The sequence below is a fragment of the Corvus cornix genome, chromosome 6 (assembly GCF_000738735.6).
Source record: "Corvus cornix cornix isolate S_Up_H32 chromosome 6, ASM73873v5, whole genome shotgun sequence".
NCBI lineage: Eukaryota > Metazoa > Chordata > Aves > Passeriformes > Corvidae > Corvus > Corvus cornix.
This window is the reverse complement of record NC_046336.1, coordinates 19795851-19818096: the sequence shown is the minus strand read 5'-3', so window position 1 is coordinate 19818096 and position 22246 is coordinate 19795851. Positions and strand designations below refer to the sequence as shown.

The following is a 22246-nucleotide window of genomic DNA, read 5'->3' as shown; positions in this document are numbered from 1 at the left end:
CTGGAGCGAGGCAGGTTGGTCTCTTCTCCCAGCCCACCAGTGACAGGACAAGAGGACAGGGCCTCAGGCTTGGACACCAGGTGCAATTTCTTCGCGGAAGGGGTGATCAAACAATGGAAGGGGCTGCTCGGGAGGTGGTGGAGTCACTGGCCCTGGAGGTGTTTAAGGAAAGAGTGGACATGGCACTTGGTACCATGGTCTAGTTGACACGGTGGTGTTCAGTCATAGGTTGGACTCGACATTCTCAGACGTCTTTTCCAAGCTCATCAATTCTGTAATTTTGTGAAATACACAGTCCCATTCTCCACACCCCTCACACAAGCAGCGGGAGCACAGGGCCCAGGGCAAGCGCTGAGGCGGCACAGCCACACCTGGAGCTCGCTCAGGATAAGGTTTCTGTCAGTGCTGGCTAAGACGAAGCCCACAAACCTGCCTCCAAACTTGGACCCACCTCAAACTACAAGTCCACGGTAAAAAAAAAAAACCCAAACGAACAAAGCCCCCAATCCAAAAAGCTCATGGTATTGAACACTGATTCATCAAACAACTTTTAAATTAAGCAAATATAGTAAAAAATTTCAAAAGCTATCATATATATTCTTAAAAAAGAGGGGGGTTGGAGTTATACCATCTTCTCAAATAAAGAGAGCCAACAAATAAGCACACAGACAACAAATGATGTGAGCAGAAGGCAGGAACTCCATGCTGTTACATGTCACCCATGCTTTGTAGGAATGACGCAGAAAACAGATTTCCCTGTTACCACCATACCTATGCTATTCTCCCTTTGTGGTTTTACACATTGTCTACCTCCCCTGAACATATTTCACAAAGTACATTTAAATGAAGCCTTTCCCAGACAGTACATGCACTATTTCAGTAGAAGCGAGGTCCCTGTAGAGAGATACACTTGCCAAAACCCATGCAAAAGCTATGCCTGTATTACACACACACAGACTAAAAAAAAGAAAACCTAGACAGTTTTGATAACACCATATGTTTCTTCCTAGTCATTGCATCTCAGTCCAAAACAGTCGCTTACCCTTGGGAGACAGAGAGAGGAGGCTTCAGCATCTTCAGTTTATTGAGTACTTAAGTGTCTCAGTAAGCAACAGGGCCAACCAGAGCCATCTGTTGCAGCAGGGTTTGCAAGGCATGCTGTACAAAGAACAAACACTTTCCCCAGGCCTGCCAGCTGCCACCTGAGTTTGGTGGATTGGTTGATGACCCTACAATTGGCCAGGTCACTTAAGTTTTTACCAGCAATTTTATTATCTGTTCAGTCCTTGAACTCTAATATGCATCAGAAACACTGTTCATTCCCACTTTCCCTCCCAGGCACATTCTTAAGTAACCAGCAATCTGTATGCACTCTTTTCTTCTCTGGTCTCTTCTGATCTTCAGTTTCAGGGCACTTCTCATCCTGGATGGAAGCAACACCACATGCTCACCAGCACAAATTACAGATACAGGGAGTCCATACACTAAGATTCAAGAGGCTTAAAGCAACTAGATGAATCCAACCCAAAGTGGAACACACACTTCGGTGGCTAAGTAGGTGCATCACCTGTAAGAGACTTGGAAGTCATGCCTGCATCCTAATTGTTTACCTGCCTCTAACAGTAAAGCCATTTTAATGCTGTTCCTTTTCTCCTCAATAGGGCAACAGCCTTGCAGTGATGGTTGGTCACTGAGATCCCTCACTAATCCAGCAGAAGTGAGACAGGAACACCTGAAACTACAGCTGCATCTTCAATTTCCCTCCCTTAAGCAGTGCAGAAGGGGCTTGAACAGAATACATTTATAGTATGGCTCAGTTCCCCTTTTCCCAGCTCACCTCTCCTCCAAACCAGAGCCTCAGCATTTGGCTTCATATGGTAAGTCAGGTCAGAGTAACGAAGTATCTAAGCTTCAAATGGGAGAGGGACAGAAAGGCTACTTACGAGCTACTTTTCAGCAATTCAGATATAATCATCTCTCCACAGCACAAGCAATAAAAATCCAGTTCACAACCATAGTATTAGGATTCTGCAAAGGCAAATGCTCAGATAAATCCCTCCCCATAGAGGACATTTGGCTATAACATGGAGGGGATGCAGAATTAAAAATTAGCTTGGAAAGGTGGATTCCTGGGCTGCTTAAGTCCAACAGCGTTGAAAGGAAATCTTCATGATACGTATTTTGCTCTTCCTTTCCTGCCTTACAACAGTTTTACCCACATCCTACAAATCTACTTTATGCTGTACCTGGCAGATGTGAAAGCAGACAAATTCCTCTTACTACATCACAGCTCCAAGATCTGGGACACAGCTGCAGTCAGCACCAAGAAGATAGGGAATTTTGGAGCAAAACCAGGGAGCTGTGTGCAAACCAAAGCATGTGACAGCTGAAGAAATCAAGCTGCTGAATTTCTTCTTTTGGTTTATCTCTTTTACCCCTAATTTCTTCACTCATCCTTGCTACTATTTTCCTCATTTCAGCACCAAAACCTCCTTCCAATTTGAGCTAATAGTGCTGGAAACCTTGTTTCATTCCAAGAAGAGCACAGGAAGGCAGCTCTCCCTTCACCATCCCCCTGGCTACTCTGAACAAAAGCAAACTGTCATTGAGAGTCTATAGTGCCAGAGTTACTGGAGACAGCACTGAGATTCCTTTAAAAAATAAAATAAAAAAACAAACCAGAAAGGACATTTCTGTATCTATAGGCCTGCAGCACAACACCTGCATCCCTCTGTCATCAGAGGGATGACATCTCAAAAGGAGAACGTATATGAACTGCATTTGGAGTCACCCAAACCCTGTGAGTTTAATGCATAGATGGTAGATGCATAGAGCATATGCCTATATCCCTGAAAGAAGCAGGGGCTTCTCCACCTTCATTCAGTGCCGGTCAAGTCACAGCTGCTGTCACTGCTGCAGCTTCACACATTGGGTGGGTTTACCACCCTGCGAGAGAAAGGAACTGCAACTCTGTCACCTGCCCTCCTACAGATGAAGGAGAGCAGACATGCTCAGACAGAAGCTCTACATGTCCTACCTGCACCTGAGGGATCACCTAATACAGATGTATCCCTGTCCTTTTCAAGCCATTCCCCCTCCTTCATCCCTAAAAACCAAGTTGGTAATGGTGTTTAATTCTCTACTCTGAATGTTATCTTGCAGAATTCCCATCTCAGTCACTCAGGGACAACCAGAGCCTTAAACTTGTCCCCCAAGGGTTGGGATATGCACAGATTTCAAGGCCTGGAAGAGAGCCATACCAGGAAGCCTCCTGAAGGTTGTAAGCCCTCAAGCAGAGAAAAGGCTGGACATAGCTGTTGCAGATTCACTGGTAGAAAGGAACAGTAGATGAAGCAAAGTCCAGCCCCCAGGCTGTGCTTCCACTGCAGCCAGCTGAAACACAGCTGATATTTGTAAGGGGTGTGCAGTGATAACTGGAGACTTAACTACTGTTCCAGAGTACGAAGTGAAATGCCTTTGTATTGCTGCTATAAATGACCACATGTAAGAGATACAGAACACAGCAGTGCCACCAATTCCTTCTCTAATTTGAGAGCTCACTCATGATTTTGTAACACCATACCCACACACTCCCTGAAAAAGGTTTAAGTACAGATGGTTTGTGATATAGAAGGTCCCTTACCAACTATCTTGGGAATTTTCATGGTAAATACAGCACACACAATACCTTGTCTGTCCTCTTCCGGGAGGAAGCAGAAAAAGGAAAGGCATTTTCAAGGCTGTATGCAAACTACACTCTTGAACACAGACAATTTCTCATCCTGCCCATGGTTTAATGATTGCTAGAGGGGGATGCTACACCTTCTGAAAGGTCAGTATAACTGTATCCAAAATGTTATGCCAAGCAGTAGTACATTCACCCGCTCCTGCTGTAATGAGCATTCTTCAAACATCTTATTTTCTTTACTTTTACAAGCATGTTTTCCAGTCAAGCCCTGGTAGACTGTATTGAGGGGTTTGGTAACAATGTTTATCAGGATTTAGTTCCTAAAAGGACAGGTGTGCTTTCTTGATCAAATGGCAACTTCGTGTTGGTGCAGGGCTCCCAAGACACACATCAGTGTCCTTCCCAATGATGATACCTTTTCTTGAAGCCCCAAAGCACCAAAATTCTTCCAACAAAAGAAGTTATAGAACGCCAAGAAGTCCCAGTGAAAATCATGGGAAAAGTTACCAGAGCTTCAGGGAGGATAAAGGAGATGAAATTATTTGGGTCCCACTTATAAATAATTTAAGTCAGCCCAAAAAATTCTGTACAAACACATATATAAACCGAAAAAAATCTCATATTCCACAGATGTTGAGAGATTCAGCGACCTCTTGGGGGCACAGGTGGAGGATAAAAGCGTTCACAGCTTACAGGCCTATAAAAAGAGAATGAAAACACATGTAAAAGCAGTAGCAAATAGAGTTCTGGAACAACACATTGCATGCAATAACATCACATGTAAGAATACTGTACAAGCAATAGTCATACAAGAAGAAAAACAGACTGTCTGATTCAGCAACAGAGCAAATGCCAAGTTGCCAGAGCACTGTTCCTGTCCAAGCTATTTCTTCTGTTCCTCAGCTGCAGTAGTTCTACTATTACTGGAAAGAGATGCTGTAATAGTTGGCTGGAGTAAAACTTTGATAGTATGGTAGCTTTCTCCTGAAATGAAGATGCAATAGGAAGAGATCAAAAGATTCAAAGCCTTTTTTCAAACTAACTGCAGATAAATTCCAGCTATATCCTTGCCAAAGCCAAGCCAACAACACAGAACTTGCTGCACCCACACAGTGGCAATTACTGCTTTAACAGTTGGAGAATTTTATTGATATCTATACTAAGAGAACTTTTTGGGGAATAGATTTCATAGACTTGCACTGGTTGGACTAAAGGAATGTTTACAAGTTATTTAAGTTTGTGATCAAATCAAGGCAAAACTCCTCAACACCTTTCATAAAACCAGTGCAGTTCTTTCTCTAAGACCAGTAACATGTGTAAACATGTGCTTTGGAGAGATCTGAACTTTGTAAAAAGAAAAATATCCAAGAGAATGCCAAAAGAAACTTCCCCCTGCACTACACTTTGTATGTTCCAGGAGGATATTCTCAGGAGGGTCAGGTACTAAATCTCTGCCAAGGGCAGGATGCAACTCCACCTGGGTCAGTCTTACTATGGCAAGCGTGGTGTGCTTCACTAGTGCTGCCCCTTGCTGTGCATGAATCACAGCAACAGCACTGCAATAGCCTTATTACCAACTAGGAAAACAGATTCCTCCACATATTACAGATGAGAAACAATGATCTTACAATTCCTAACAGTGTGTGTTGACAGACAGCAGTCTGGTAGACTTTGTTCAAAAACACATTCACTTTCTGCCTTGCTAACTGCCTTGCATTCTGTCCAAGGTTTCCATATGGATTCACTGAAAGCACACATTTGATTTGCATTTTAGTTTTACCTGCTTGCACCTCGAGGAGGCACTCTGGGAGGCCTTTCTGGGAAGGGAAGCCTCTCTACTTGGTGAGGAACTGGGCTGCGGCTCCTTGCTGTTTCTGGGACTTCACTGTCCTACAAAATGAAGAGAAGAGTTTATAGAACAGCAGAATTTGGTTCTTGGTAGCTTTACAAAAGAAGTGGCTACGTTTTGGCATTTCTATAAATGCAATGCCAGCTCTGAGCTTTTTTTTTTTTGCATGAAAACAAAGCCATGTACTTAAGGACAGCAGAGCAGCACGTAGCAGAGGTGAGAACTTACCTCACTGTCCCCTTCCATCCCACTGCTGACACTCAATATGCTCCGAGTGCTGGAGCGGTTACTTGCACTACCTGGAGCGAGTAAGCAAGAGAAAAACTGATTATTAAACCCTGATGATTTAACTGCAAATCCCTAACTCAGGGGTCTTTCTAACCTCATGCTTAATTCTTACACACATAATTAATGCTTGTTTAGATTCAATTATTTTCACTGGGTTTTTCTGTATGTTCAGGATCCAAACAGCAGCATTTCATACAACACAAACCACAGGACCAAACCATTCAATTATGCTTGCCTTCTAGAAGATTTCTGCCTTATCTTTCTTTATCCAGTCTTCTGGTTAAATACTCACAACCATAATCTAACTGAAAAGATCCAATGCCAATATCACCTGGCAAGTCAGGCAAATATTTTCACAAGGGTTACACACCCAACACTTACGTACATTTAAATTATCATTTCCCTATCCTTAACAATTGCATGAAGGTAGATGGCTATGAGCACTGTCATATTCATTCCTAGAGTAAGTGACTGCTTAAGAAGTTTCTGTTCCAAATAGCTGTTTACTACATCCTCTTACAACAATCCTTACTCATCACAGGAATGCTTCCTAGTGTATTTCCAAGCTAAAAACAAGTTTGTTCAAACAACCTTCAGCACCCATCTACGCAAACCCATTTAACTGCCATGGACGCAGAGTAGGGATTGTTTTTGCAATTAGTCATGCCATCTCCAAAGGTGATGGCAACTCACCAAACATATCCAACTGCTATGGCTGGTTTCAGTCATAAATAGATAACATTCTGTAGGGCTGTGAAATACTGGGACACTAATATTCAGAAACCTCTATGCTGAAATGGTGACTAGAAAGGTTTTCTCCTAAGATGCAGTCCCTCCCTGCTAGCTTTGGTAAGTCTCATCAGCTGGTACAAACAGCAGCACTTAAGAGTGCTAAATACTGTGGTAGGGTCCATTCTCATAATCACACCATGAGAAAGAGCTCCAAGCTGCACACAGCAAGCTCTGCAGACTTGTTAACACTTCTCTCACATCTGCTTGTATGCAAATTATTGGCTCAGCCAGCTACCTATGGCACCTGTTCTGGATGTATGCCAGCTGCATCTTGCCAAGAGTTACAAAGGTAGTAATGTCACAGGAGCTCAGGTTTCCTTTCAAAGGACCAAACTGATTCTAAATGAGTTCCCCAAGAATTGCTCAGTCTGCAGTAAGAGCAAGAATGCAGGGATTTGCACAAATTAAACCTGATGAAAAGCAAAGATAATAAAAATGTGCAGACTGCCCAAGTCACTCAAGAAGTCCCACAGTTACCAATGAAAAATGCTGTCCTTTACATACAACAATCGAAGTAACAGCATGTAGAGACTGGTTTCCAGCCTGAAATATAACTGCCCTTCAGGCCAGAAGAACACACAGCCTGCTGGCAGTCACAGCACAGGAGCATCCTTTCCAATAAGAGAGCAGCTGCCATCTACTTTTAAGAACTGAAGGCAGGTGGTACGCCTTCCCTGACAGGGCTCAAGGCAATCTTTTGCTCAGCTTTCAGGTTCTCCTCCTGCAGAGATGCAATCAAAAGATGCCCAAACCACTTGATGCACACCTGGACTTTCTTTTACAGTTTTGAGAACAGCTGGCCTGAGGCATGCAAGGTTTGGGGTGGTATTGTCAGTGCTGGGATTCAGGAACAGAAGTCCTGTCACCTGGCTGACTCTAGGGTCAGGCTGGGTAAGTGTGTTCCATCCAGCTTTCCAGGTGACACTCAGAGCTTGCTTACTTGTTGTGCTGGATGTGCTTTCTGTTTTCCAGTCTCCTCGTTTTAACTCTTTTTTTAGCGGAAAAACGTTTTTCCTGGGGGCGTATTCATATATTCCACATTCTGGTTTCCCCAAAGTATTATGAGAATGTCGAATGGGTACTGTAATTTCCAAATCTGGAAAGGAAAATGAACAGCTCAGAAAGGTCTATGCAATTACAGCCTCCAAGAGACGGTTTTGCATTTAAGAACAGAGTTAAACCCAGTTGCATAAGGACAATCATAACTGTACATGAATGAATCAAGATGCACCTCACAGGTGTGGGCATCCTTTTCTTGGCTGTGAAAGTGAGGAGCAAAGCAACTTCCCTATGTTTTTGCCAACTGGCACAGGGATGTGCATATTAAAATATCGCAGAACCACAATACACACAGATACATTTCTGCCTGAAGAGCTTATTAATATGGTTGGCTGCTTCATTACCAGAGAATATCAGAATCAAAGACTGTTACCTGCACTTTTGTCTTTTTTTTGCTTCTCCATTTGCCTCCTGGTTATGCTGTCTCGTAGACGTTTCAGATTTTCCTAAAAACATCACAAGATATTCTTTTCAGGGTTTTGGCTAAAGGAAGATGAGCAGCTTTCTAACAAAACCAGTATAGTATTTTAGCTAACTTTGCAGTCAAGCTGTAACAAAGCTTGCTAGACCTGGCTGAAGTCCAAACCACATCAAAAGGTTTTTAATCTATTCCTTTCAGAAACCCATGTGTGCCTTTCAGAAGCCAAGGTTTTTTCTGATGTTCATAATGTATGTTCAGGTCAAGTTCACATACTCACTGGCAACTGCAGAAAAGCAGCAGACTGGGTTTAGAACTCCCTGTATTTTCTGTTTGCACTGTGACACTGACACAGAAACAAGACCCACAATCAACTGCATAGTCCTTTCCGTACTAATGAACAAAATTCTGACTGCAGGGACAGAAGAGGCTGCCATGCAGCCCAGAGTGTGAAGGACAACTCAGAATTCAGGATATCCCCAATGAAGAAATGTAACTGGGAGCAAAGTCTCTTCACCATTGTGTGGCAGCATATTATACCTTACAGTACAAAATGGTAGGGAGGAAAAAGACAACTTTTTTCAGCAGGGAAATATGTAGAAATAGGTAGAAAAGCAGATGAAACAACTGCTGTACCATGAAGCAAAATTTGGAGCAGAGACTTTGAAAGCTGCTCATGGCATGGGGCACAGAGGATACCTTCATCTCTTCTACGTAAATTTACTTAAGTAGCACTGTGTTCTTCAGTGACACAAGAAGGGACTCCTCTGACTGTTTCTGGGTAGAGAGTACCTTTCCAACTGAGAATCAGGAGGAGAAAAGCCTTGCCACTGTTCTGACAGCTTTCAAAACAACACTACCCACTGGAGACCAGATTGCCACAGCATGAACAAGAGGCTCCAAAAGAAGCAGGCTTTTAAAGAGGGAGCCTCACTCTACCTTGAGAATGAAAATTTTAAACTATGACTGATAGTTCCACCAGTCATTATGTCACTGCTGCCAACAAAATGACTCCATCATTCAGTTAAGCCACCCAAACACTCTGCTTTTACTAATAACTGGTGCTAGAACAGTCCTGTAATCATCAGCAAACAATCAGGGAGAAACCAGATCATCTACCAACTAAGACTTTACAGCCAATACACCATCTGGGACACAGAGTCTTCACTGATCTGAAATGGATGAGAAACCAACAAGTTAAATGGTCATCGCAGGAGTCCCCTGCCAGCAGGTAGGTGCTAGGTGACCTCTAGAAAGGTGACTTAGCCAACTGGATTTGATCCAATTCCCTGTATACAGATCCTCAAAAACTAACAATATTACTGCAAGACAAACAGATCTGTAAAACTGCTACCTGCTTGCTGCTTACTGGAAACAGCTCCCCCATGGCAGGAGAGAACTCTGCTAGCTGGGGGACTATGTTAGCAGTCTTCCTTCTCCAACCAGGAAAAAAATGTACCCACACTGAGCAGCTTGTGATATATACCTAGAGACACAGCTGTATTTCTTAAACAGTAGTGTAAGTCTGTACCTGCTGGAACCGGAATGATTCTGATCTCTTTTTCTGATTCAGCTGCCACTCCTTAAAATGAAGTACGGCTTCATCCACAGTGAGGATGCCCATTTTCACTTGTTCCTGTAATGTAATCAGCTGCCGCTGGCCCGGGGTTTTCATTCCAGCAAATGGATCATATATGCTTGACTGAGACAGGTCCCTTACAGGCCTGATTATTGTCTCTGAAGAGAGAACACCAGCAAAAATATTATTAAACTTGTGGCATCTGCCTTCCTCACTGAATACAAAGAGATCAAGCACCCTTGATCCAGCAGATATTAAAAAAAGTATTACAGACTGAGTGTTTCCTAAGAAGTATGTCCTTCTTAGGCCATCCTGCTATTTGTCAAGTCTAAAAGCCAAGCTGAGAGGTAGCCTTGTACACAAATATATCCCAGGGATAAGCTCTGCTTTAAAAAACATCGTTTAGTTAAAGAGCACAAAACATATTCCTTAAAGTGCCCTGCTTCCTCAGCAATTCACAGAACAGGGCTTCTACGTTAGCAGTCACAAAGCTGGACTCTTTCTAGGTAATCTGTGTAGTTTAAGTCCAGAAACTGAAAACTCATTCTACTGATGCTGGCATTTTCTAACTCATTTGTAACATAAAGAAGAGTTCCCAAGACGTGAGATGTGTTCCCTTCACACTCTACACTTATAAAAGTTTTCAGTGTCACAAAAGGTCAAAAAGATTGCGGTCATTCATAGAGGACTATTATCCCCAGAGCTCTGTAAAACAGTCTATTCAGTCATATTCCACAAAAATGAAGCTACCTTAACAGATCTGCTTTTGGATTACTGAAAGGATTTTCAGGGTGAACATCTGACTTACCTTTTTTAACCCTTCCTCTAGGGACATAAATATTCTCAGGTCTTTGAGCCTTCTGTGCAAAAACTGCAAAAGAAACTTTCTTTAGACACTGAAATGCATCTCATGAAGACAGAAATAGCAAGGATGAATATGGCAAGCATATAGAATTCTGCACTGCATTACAGCTTCTATTACACTTCTAAGTCCATTGAAGAAAACAAAGATTTGTATGGTAGAGTTCCCCTTCTATTGACCTCTAAGAATTTAGCTCAGCCACCTCTAACAGAAATCTGGACATGAATTCCCCATAGTCTTGTCACAGAGGGAAGGAGAAGTCACTTAAATTACTCTCTCACATGTCATCGTGGTTCTTGTGAGAATGTTTGTGATGTATGACCAAGATTTCCAAAGCTCCCTAATAAGCTAAGAGGAATAATCTTCTTCAGTTTCAATAAAACCCCACCTCAGAGGGAGATATTGAGGTATAAAATCATGTCCTATACAAATGCAGTTGAATCAATGATATCATTACATATCAGCAATGTCTCAATGTATTAGATTAATTGTGTCCTCATAATATCAGGGTCTTTCCTATTTAGTTGGATTTGTTTATACCATTTGGGGGTAATCTGTCATCCTACTGCTTTCATGAAGAGCAAGCTTAGGCCAAGATCTTGGGATATAACATCCTCACGTTTTCAGAGTAGGCAAAAGATGAAAAACAGATATGGAATTGGATCCCAAAGGTAACTAACTCCAGGGTCAAATAATCCAGGGATCCTGGCATTTATTTGGCAACTGCAGCCCATGTCAATGCCATTCTACAGTTTACTGGTCTGCATTTTCACTGGTAACCAACTCACTTTTGGAGATGTACAGCTCATTGTCTGGCTGTGGAGAGCTAGATTCTGGTCTTGGAACAGGAACTGGAGGTCTGTTAGCCATTTCCTGTGGAAAAGGGTCTTGTTCCACCGAGTAGTACACATCTTCACCATACTGCTCATGACCACCTTCCTCAGAATCTGGCACATCCATGCTACCGCCTACAATGGAGCAGAGTTTGTAAGAATAACAACCTGGCCACTTCACAGAACACTGGATCCCTCCAGATGTATTATGTACCACATTCTTACCAAGCTGGCCATTTCACAGCCAAAATCATCCAGTGTTACAGTGACTTACATGTGCCAAAAACCTTCACAACAAGACTATCTAGTCATTAACATCTAGTAGCATGTAACTGTTTGCCACTATGCCTGTACTATCTGTTTTGAAGAAATAGTGAAAAATCTCCTAACTCTCTTTAAGAACTTGAGGAACAGTTAAGTTAATTAATTTCAGTTAATTAACATACTTCAATAGTGAACAAATCAAACAGACCAATGGTTTCCAAAAGCTGTATGTGATGGTCTACAAAGTACTACGGAGAATTAGTCCTTTGTCTGAAACAAGCAAACAGTGTGGACTATCTCCTACCCTTAAGAGTTCATGGAGAAATCTCAGGTTCTATTTAATTGTTTTAAATGTGCTACTGCCATCCTTCCCTCAAAGTAGGTCTCACCTTCTAAAAACTTGCGGAGCATTGAGTCTTTTGTAGTTACAGAAACCTCATCTCCAGCAACTGGAGTATCTGGTTTGGACTGAAGCATCTCTACATCTGAAAAAACAAAAAACCAGAAGGATTAATCTATTAATTATATCCTGAAATACATGGAACGATATAATGTGATATAATACATTGGTGTGGTATTTCTGACTGGACCTTTGGTTTATGGTGACAATCAAAAAAGCTGGGCAGACATTTTCTTCAAAAAAGGCTTCTAAGTTGCTATGTTCAGTCTAATCTGCACAAATCTTTTCCAGCTGCCTGATGCTTACACTTGAGAGTGCCTAACAATGCTATTGAAGTTCTGACAAGGCTTCAAGCAAGCACTGAGTTTTGGCTATTACTGAGAATGTGTTGGCCAGGTGAAAGTTTTGGCCTCTGTACGGTGCTCCTGAGAGGAAACCGTGTGCCTTGGCAAAACAAGACATTAAAGGCAATTTTCCCATGACACATAAGATAGTGCTTGCTTTATTTATTGAAATAAAGTCAAAACAGTTGGCTGAGTTAATTACTTGGATCTGGAAGGTGTTTAGAGGGTCAGATGATAATTCAGGATTGAGAAAGGACTGACAAAAACCAATAAGATGCTTTCTTAATTCAGTGTTTTGACATGAAGAATTCTGATTTTGAAGAAGAAAATCAACCTCATTGTAATGCTAAAACTAATCTTAAGACTAAAATAAAATGTTAGGTAACCGTGTTTCTAATGATATTAAAGCAAGAGTGATATAAATGGATTGTTGACGCTTATTGATATAACTGAATTGTTGAGGCATATCTATTACTATGTCATAGATTACTGCTATGTAAACTAGATGGTTTGGGTTACATCTGAGAATATGAAATACTTTTAACTCATTACAGTGGCTCCAGTTCTCTGTTACCTTATTCTCAAACAAGTTCCTGCCAGAAAAATTGACCCTATGATATCTAATCTTCCTTTGATCAGTCTCTGAAAAACCGTGGTGGAAGCACATCTTGATCACAATAAACGGGCACACTGCCACAGTATGGCTACACCTAAAATAGCCCCAGTATTATCCTCTACACCGCAGCCATATCTACTTACATAGGGGTAATTCCTAGAAAAAGTACCTCAATAGAAGTTAATTATGATTTCCTAGTGAGCCAGCCTCACAAACCTCCAAGTCAGTACAAAAGCTTGAATCCTTTATTTGTGATGGCAGCTGTAAACCAGCCAGCACACTCACTAATTTCAGTGGGGGTCTGCCTGTGTGCTGGTATTCTAAACACCTTCACTTTGAGAGAACCAATCTAAGTGTCGAGAACTGTGCCAATTTATCTGTCACGATACAGGTAAATTTTAAGCACTGTTCAGACAAGCTGTTAATATTCTTCAGGCAAAGACTAACAGACCATGTAAAGAAAACAGAATTTCAATAAAAGAGTCCTGAATGGAAGGCAGCAGAGCTTTGTGTGCAGAAGCAACACACTAGAACTCCAGAAGAAGCAGGAAAGAGAGGCTTTTGTGAGTCCACTTCAAAACTGCTAAGTTACAGGGAGCTCAATTTGCATACACGAAAGAAAATTCCATGCATAGTTTCTGGGAGATCTGGGATTTTCAGGCCTAGAAGAAGGTAAGTTTGGCTTAGTGATGTTGAGCTTGTTTTTTAACCCTCCACAGACTTAGTCAGTCAAGCCCATTCAGAGGTGCACTGATTACAAGCAGACCTACTGAACATTTAGAAACTCTCATTACTGCAAACAAGATCAGCTTTGTTCCTTACAAGTCCAACCCGATTTACCACTTATCTCGACCTGAAGGCAGAATAATCCCGGTTTTTGGTAGCAAAACTATCCCTGCAGTGGCCAACAACCCTTAGCAGAAAAGAGTTTATGATTTCAAGGAAAGAACCAACACAGTCTTCTGGACTCCATAACCAACAAAAATGTGTGTTATAGTACCATTTAATCTAAAAGAAGAGAAGAACAGCTCACGACCAATATAGCCCATAAGCACAAGTGTTTCAGAAAGAAAGCTTTTCCCCTGAGGCAGCACACTTAAAAACTGCAGAAACAGTAGAAGTTCTCAAGTACCTTAAGGAGGTACTTAAAATATAAGAAGCTAGATTCTCTGCTCACTATGGGAATCATAAAATAGATCAGTGGGATGAAATATAAGAAGCTTAAAAATATAAGAAGCTAGATTCTCTGCTCACTATGGGAATCATAAAATAGATCAGTGGGATGAAGTCAGACCAAACAGACAGGTGAGTAAGAACAGCAACTGCTTAACATAGGTACTTAATTTGGTATTTTCAATTGGCCTCACTAAATATTAATGGAATAATGAAAAAGTTAAACATATGTATATTTATCAGAATTAGCTCTTTATTTTTAGCAATAAACCAAGCAGATTAAAATAATGGTTTTTCAGGTATAATCTTTTCGGTACACATATTTCTACATGTTCACTTTCTTTTGTTCTCAAGTTGTTGAGCTAAAAGCTCAGCTCTTGTTTTTCAGTTTCCCAGTTGTCAGTAAAATCACATCTTACATAGTGTTCTTTTCTGTCAGTGTCAATGTTCCTAGGTACTCAGTCCTCAGGAGGAAAAAAGTGGGACATGATAGAAAATTCAGTCTCATTTCTATATGTTAATTTATTTGCCCAGGGTTCAGGGAGTCCTCAAAACACTGAAGAAACAGCTCTTGATCTTGTACACTAGCAATTGAAAAAAGGTATACAGCAACTTTATCAGTCAGCCGATGTTAGAACTGCAGCACAGTTTCCTTGTGGAGAGAGGAGAAAAGCTGTAACTGAGGTGCTACTGTGTGTAAGAGAGACAGGGGTCTGAGCAATCCAATCTAAAGATGTCTCTGCCCATTGCAGAGGGCTTGGACTAGGTGAGCTTTAGAGGTACCTTCTGACCCAAACCTTCCTATGATTCTGTAATTCTATGAATATACATACAAAGATCCTCTGCGGCACCCGGGACAAATCCAGCCATGGATTCATAAAGCTCTTCATCGGAGCCCGGATTCAAGGAACACTTCATTAACAGATCAGTGGACAGATGAGCCATGGACTCATAAACAGACTCATCCTCCTCGCCTTGCATCAGCTCTTCCTTAATGTGACTCTTTAGCATATCTGCAGTTTCCTGAAGAGGAAGGAGGACAAGAAAAAAAAAGTTCAACTCTCATTTAAATAAAGAACCTGGAGAATAAAAGCAAGCAAAAGATACCTCACTTTTTCATCAGTGATGGAAAAAACTGCTGAAGACAGCTCATTCCCAGAAATTAAGGTTTCTCAAATGACTTAAATCCCCACTACAGCAGTCTAGGACAAACGTTCGAGATCTATGTTGTAATAAAAGGTTAAAAAGGCCAAACAAGGGGTGCTGACACATTCTGAGTAGCCAATAAAGCCTCTCACCCCATCACTTTCATGTCTGACCCAATGTCTGCAAACCTCCAGAACATAAGCATAGCTCATTCTAAAAATACAAATGCTTGTCAAAGGCTATTTTGGGGCAAGCATAGCTAACCATAAGGGAGAAAGCTTATCACATGCAGAGCACCTGCAAAATAGCAAAGTTTTAGCTTTGATGTAGACTCAGTTTCAGTTTCTTGGCATTAGCAGCAGCATGTAACACCCAGAGTGGGAGTACACAGACCCTTTTCTGTGACATTGACAGGAAACCTCACAGCAGGCAGCAGCTCATGTAATATAGGCAACTTCTGATTCACAGGAGAGCAGAACCCTTTCTTATATATTTGCAACATAGAGCAGGGGGGGAAGGCAGATCTTCACCAAATCACATACAAGGGAGCAAAATGTAAAGCTTCATCCCATCCTCCTTCCCAAGTTCCAATTATGTCACAAGCACAGCTGTCTTAACAGTTGCAATACCACAAGATATTCTTCCATCCACAAATGCCAACTCATGGGCCCTCAATCCACAGGGCATGTGTGTCAAAGCTGTCTACACATGCTCCCCTCCACAGTCAAAATGGGTCAGGCCAGTAGCTCATGCAATGCTTTACAGATGTGCAGAGGAACCTTTGCCAGAAAGCAAATCAGGTGAGTAAAGGGGTTTACTGGTGTCATAGGTTAGCAAGCCTAGTCCCGGAAGGGACGTCCTTGCTGAGGGGTGCTTACAGTTTCCTCTGGGAACTGATAGAACCTATCAGCTGGCCAGTTTGAATATGGACAATTCTCTAAACCACTTAAAGTTGTGATCACCTCTGTGATCCACATTTAAGAATAGGCAAACTCCCCCTCCAAGCTCTCTCTCGTTTCCGGCGCTGGGACAGGTGGCTGCGGGGCCCAAGCAGGGCCCAGTGGGCCCGGCCAGGCCCTGCTTGGGCCAGGCCGGGCCGGGCCACGGCCATCCTGAAGCCATGGACCTGTTCCAGCCGTGGAACCCCCCCCCACTGCCTTGCCGTGGGCAGCCGGAGCGGCTCGGCTCTCCCCCCTCTCCACTGCGATAAGAAAAATTCAACATTCCAGCTGCAAAGCTGCAAGGCTGAGGTGAGATTAACCCTTTTTATTGCTGTGAAGAGCTGAAAACCTGAGGGAAGAGAGAGAGGAGATGCTTAAAGCTGAAATTCTGTTGTGAAGCTATGATATATCAGAGTATCCTGTTGTAATTTCATGAAGATATGGGGGGTGGAGTGTTCAACTCGTGAGCAAAAGCACCTGCGTGGAGATAGGCAGATGCTGACGCAGCTGTAATTTCATGAGAAGTTTGGACAGGGAGAGATGAACCAGATGAGGACTTTTGCTCCGAACGGGAAAGGAGAAAACCTCAGTCCCTAGAGATGCTCCCAGAGATAGTCCTAAAGATGAAGATGATGAAGACCCTTTGCTCCCAGGGAAGGAGAAGGGCCTCTGTTTTTGTTTCTGAACGGCTCAACCTTAAAATTGTACCCCAAAAATCTTCAAGAGTGGACCCTCGAAAGCAGTTGTGGGAAAAGCTGCAAGTCGGGGGAAAGGACTCACACGCAGGCAGAGAGACTCCTCTTCCTGAATGGACTGAACAATATTTGGAAGCGGGCGGCTGTCTCGTTGTGATAATGTTTTCATAGCATGAGCAAGAAGAGACTTCTCTTTCTAAATGGACTGAACAAGGTTATTATGGAAGTGGTGAACAGACTGAACATCTCAAGGGTTGTCTTTTCACATTGTCAGTGGGAGAAGGGAGGAAGGTGGGGGGAGGAGGAGAGTTCTGAAGGTGGTATAATTTTTTTTTCTTCTTTTAGGTCTGTTAATAAACTTCTTTATATTCTTTCAAGTTTGGTGCCTGCTTTGCATTTCTCCTAATTCTTATCTCACAGCAGATAAACAGTAATGAGTATTTTGGACCAAACCACTACACTAAATTGGTGTTTCCGCCCGGTTACAAACCGAACCCGCGACAACTGGGATTTTCAGATATCCATACTACTAGTGATACTGGTCACTACCTTGCAGTGGTCACACTGGTGCAGATGATTTGTGTGCTTGGTACTGTGCTGCACAGACAACTTGACGGTCAGGAAGGAGGACCTACTCAACACAGCTCTGTCACTGTGCTGGTGGAGAGAATATGGGAGGAGCACAGTACTACAATGTACAACAGTGAGAGGTTGGAAGGACTTCTTGCACATCTCTGACTTACTTTACTTGCAAAGATTTTGATCACACAATTTACAACTTCTGCAGCCCTCCTGATCTCAGAATATGGAATGACTTTTATTTAGCTCTAATGTATAATGTCAAGAAGCAAGGCCCAAGTACAAGAACTACCCATGCCTCCTAAATAGGCTTAAACACTACTATAATTAGCTGGCATTAGAACCACACTAAAGCCGGCAGATCTATCACCCAGCATTCAGACAATGTTAGGGACAATTAAACACAACTTTTCAACCTAAATCAAAGGCAAATAGAATTCATGTGATCTGAGTCAAGGAGCTCCTTATTATTTTGAAGCATACAGGCCAGAAACAGCTCAAATTGAAACAGAAGGATGAACTCCATGCATACACAAGTACTGTACAGAAACAATTGCTTGGTGCAGCTGGAGTCAGGTCCATGTCATAATGTGTAAAAGTCAGAGTGCTGTTTTCTGGGGGTGGGGTTAGCTCAAAGGAAAATGAATTGCAACTTGGGATCACTGATAGAACAAATAGGGAATGGACAGCTACACCAATGCAGGGAGAAATAGGTATCAAGTGGAACAGGCAGACTACACAGATCAGCTGTGAATGAGCTAGTAAGGAATCCTGACTGTACTACAACTAATAAGAGAGCACCTCAGATTGTATCTTCCCAAACATATTCTGTTCCCATATTACTCCCTAAAGTAAGCCGGATGAAGGGGCTGTTTTCCCAGGATCTCAGAATTAGAAGAGTACACGAGGCACCAACCACATCCCTGCAGAAACTTCATTAGATGGATGGATGAAAGGAAGCCAGCATGGCAGACTCTGCTGTGTGCAAAAGCTCCAGGAACATCCCTGGCTCCAGAGAAACACCTAACCCTCCAGCTGAAAGCTTTCAGTGTGGCTGGACATCTGTGGTCTACACCCTACCACAACAAACTGCACGCTTTATCACCGCGTCACTCCTGCTGAAGTAACACTGAGTGCCAAGCTCAGTGCCAGAGCCTGCACCCAGTGTGGAACAAGGCAGAAATGCTGCTCTGCTTCCTCTTACCACATATTCATCAATGAATTGGCGGAGATCCTTAAAGCCATGCTTTTCTGCTATGGTGTTTGGATAGTGGCCATACTTGTTGGCTACACTGTAGGCCTGCAGCGCTCCAGGGCACGTAAGCAGCAAGGCAGTAAGGTTCTTCAGCCCGTATCTTGCAGAGAAGTGAAGCAGGGTTGGCAACTCCTCATCCCTCTGATCTGTGAGAACAGGAGCCCATTAGGACCTAAGTTTTTCTCTAGTAGCAACAGAGCCAGTAGGTGAGAAACAGACATGGCAAACACACAGACCAAAGCACTTGTGAAAACCCTGAAATGTATATATATGGCTTCAAAATTGAGCTAACTGCACGAATTATCTAGTGCATCTCCAGACTTAAGTCCTATAACCTTTAGTGGGGAATATGGTGCTGTAATGGCTTAAATGTATGTAGGACCACAGGTTTGCAAGGACTTCGTAGATCGTCATTACAAAAAGACTGCATACCAACCCAACTGCTCAGTGCCCACTGTGTACCTTAGAGTTATGGGGTTTGGGGGAAAGGACTGGGCTATGGAGAAATGGAACATGGGACAGAAGAACAAAGCAGAAAACCTAGGAGACTTTTGGGGAGCATCATCTCTTCACTCTGGTTTGAAGCTGTCTACATAGCAGCATCTGCCACAGTGCAGGGAAGTAAGAATGATGGATGCAATAAAATAGGGTCACCTGACTCAAATGGCAATCCCCTTTCTATAGACATCATCAGGAATTTCACTTTCTGGCTGAGATCCAAGATTTTTGAGACAGCCTGTGCAGGTACTACACACTGCAGTGTTAAGGTGCTTCAAGGTAAAACCACTGATCCAAACAAAACTTAAAAATAAACCAGAAGTCTTTAAACTTACTTGCTGTCATATCTTCTTCTTCCAGCTGGTTGATTCCAAACAGGTGTAGACCACTGGCAGGAATGTTCTTCTTGAGTGACTCAGTTAACAGTTTGTCCAGGGCTTCTATGCTGTATGGCACAATTTTAAAGGCCTACAGATAAATGGAAAGTGATTTTGTTTGGTAGCGTCTGGGGATTCAGTTAAGGTGAGATTTACATGGTGTTCTTATTATTTAACACAGTCAGAAAACAGTAGGTATAAATACAGAAGGTAGAAATGTTCAGGTCAAGCAAAGAACTTGGATAGCTTCCTGGTGCAGAAAGAGAGTATCATCAAGCTCAGCAGATGAGAACCGTACACTCCACAAGACAGAGCACAATGAGAAAGTCACTCATGCAACTGGAAGCACAGAAAACTTGCTTCCTGCTTTCTTGGCAGGTATACACTTCTGAAACTGTTCCAATTAAATGTCACTCCTGCTTTAAGTATGCACTAGTCCATTTTGAATTGTTCTGGTACACTCTCTGGGTTTGGCTTTTGAACTGGTTCTTTGCCACAGGGAAGCATGCACATTCCCTAAGCAGAGGCATCAACCAGTACCAACTGCTCCAAAACTTGAACTAAAAAGTGAGGGAAACACAGTCTCCCCTTCCCCAGGTATACTGGTGACTAACAAGGCTACTCTGTAGGCCTCCACTACATGGCAGATCAGGAACATGCAGGCAGGCAACAGGGCAACATAGCGGAAAACTTCCTCGTGCAAGCTTTACCCCTCTAATAGGGTTCAGGTACCCCACTTGGGCAAAACAGAATAAGAAAACTGAGTGGCTGTATTGAAAAAGTAAGTGCTAAGAATCAACTAATCATTTTGTTACTCTGCTTCCTCCAGACAATATGAATCTTTGCTACTATTTACATCTTTTTTAATAATGCCTAGGTACAAATTCCAAAACAATTTTTTTTATGGTACTTTCTGTTATATCAAATTCTGTCATTCCAATCTTTTGAAGTCATCAAGGTGAGTGTTGATTGACTGCATTTTTTCTTCTTAGTTTGATAACTTGACTCACCTTAGCCAGCTATGTGCTCCAGAGACAGAAAAGAAATCCATGCTTTCAATAAAAGGGGATATTAGAGTTAGGGGAAAATCCCTAAATAACCTTGCATTTCTTCATTTCAGAAGAGCTACTTCATGGCAAGCACTTTTGATTATGCCCACTTGTCTAGCCGCTGAAAGAGCTGGTTTCCAAAGCAGCTGTTTGCTAAAGTCCTTACCTGGCACATGAACTGTACGGGGTTGGCTGCATTAGCCAACAGATTGCTGATTTCCTCCATGTCAGTATGGTAAGTGACACTTGTTTCTCCCACCACCAAGTCCCCTGAATATATCTGCAGAGGCACTATCCCAGAGGTTAAATCTTTGAAAAGAAAAAGCAAAAATCATCATTAGAACCAACAATGGGCATAAGTTTGCATGACATACTGTGAGAACAGGAGGAGTTTGGATATACCGCCAGATGAATACCAAATCAGTTTCTGCTATATTGAATTCATGAAGAGTCATGAAAAGAGTCATGATCTTGGAACACTAGGTAGGAAAGTACTTTGGAACTACCTTCTTTATAGCTATGTCAACGCACATAACCTGCTAGGTTCTCTGCTAACAGTAGACTGGACCAGTTAAAAGTATTCCACCTCAAACTAGAAAGCCTCTCATCTCTCCACCCCTGGCTTCTCTGGAGCTGTCTATACAGCAGTACCATAAATACAAAGAGCTGGGGAAGAAGGGGAGAGAAATCAGCAAAGTCACTAGGGATTTTGCAACCTCTGTCAGCCTCACTAGTTTCTGAATAAAATCAATTAAAAGGAATTCGAGCTTTGCAACTCTACCCATGCACAGGATTATCTTCTACCTGCACCTTGGAGCTTCTTGATGTTTTGTCTAGTGCACATTTGTAAGTCTGAACTTTCTCTTTGAAACAGATATTTTGAATCCCACTGAAATTAGTCTTTCCCTGTTAACTACTCAGGAGATGATGAAACAGTTAATAACACAAAGGAATTAAACATTATTTCTCTTACTCTTAGAAACTTCAGAGCTTACATTGTACACTCCATCAATGTGAAGGTCATGTTTATAATTCAAACTACAAGTTAGTTTCCAGGTCAGTGTTTATATCATAAGTCTTGACTTAAGGCAGATTAAATTAAGCCTTTATGTGTTGGTGAGGTCACCTTCTTTAAATCAACCCACTTCACTGACTTTATGGGAGTTGCTATAATGACTATTAGTCTCTATTCTCAGAGAGAATGGCACAGTGACTCTTCAAGTGGACAGACCAAAGTAGATGAAACAAAATAATGCTGGGAAAATAATATCAATCTTTAAGGCTCTGAAATCATGCTTTTAAAGTTTAGTGAACCTAAAGTTTAGACAACCTTCAGTTTTGTAAATGTAAATATTTAGAGTGACAGAACATATCTAAATTAAAAGGCAAGCCAGAATAAATAGTTTCAGCTCTGATCACAGAGATCATTACACATTAAGCACATGCCATTATAGTCATGTAATTATTTACTGGCACTTACCTTCTCTCTTGGTGCCCTGGCAATGCTAATGTGGTGGTGGTCATAACATACAGCTAAGTTC

At 42.1% G+C, this 22246-nt stretch overlaps 1 protein-coding gene across 1 annotated transcript in view; it reads right to left on the bottom strand.

Moving 5' to 3' along the window:
* Positions 1-535: 535 nt before the first annotated feature.
* The window catches only part of PIK3AP1 (phosphoinositide-3-kinase adaptor protein 1), a 40492-nt gene continuing 18781 nt past the window's right edge, over positions 536-22246 (bottom strand). The window contains exons 5-17 of the mRNA XM_039554161.1: positions 20872-21014; positions 19615-19747; positions 18731-18927; positions 14999-15188; positions 12022-12117; positions 11324-11503; positions 10482-10544; positions 9626-9831; positions 8050-8122; positions 7558-7713; positions 5766-5836; positions 5469-5578; positions 536-4385 (exon numbers count right to left, since the gene is read on the bottom strand). Of these exons, the coding sequence (XP_039410095.1) occupies positions 4331-4385; positions 5469-5578; positions 5766-5836; positions 7558-7713; positions 8050-8122; positions 9626-9831; positions 10482-10544; positions 11324-11503; positions 12022-12117; positions 14999-15188; positions 18731-18927; positions 19615-19747; positions 20872-21014 (1673 nt within the window). The 3' untranslated portion in view covers positions 536-4330. The remainder of the gene's footprint in view (positions 4386-5468; positions 5579-5765; positions 5837-7557; positions 7714-8049; positions 8123-9625; positions 9832-10481; positions 10545-11323; positions 11504-12021; positions 12118-14998; positions 15189-18730; positions 18928-19614; positions 19748-20871; positions 21015-22246) is intronic.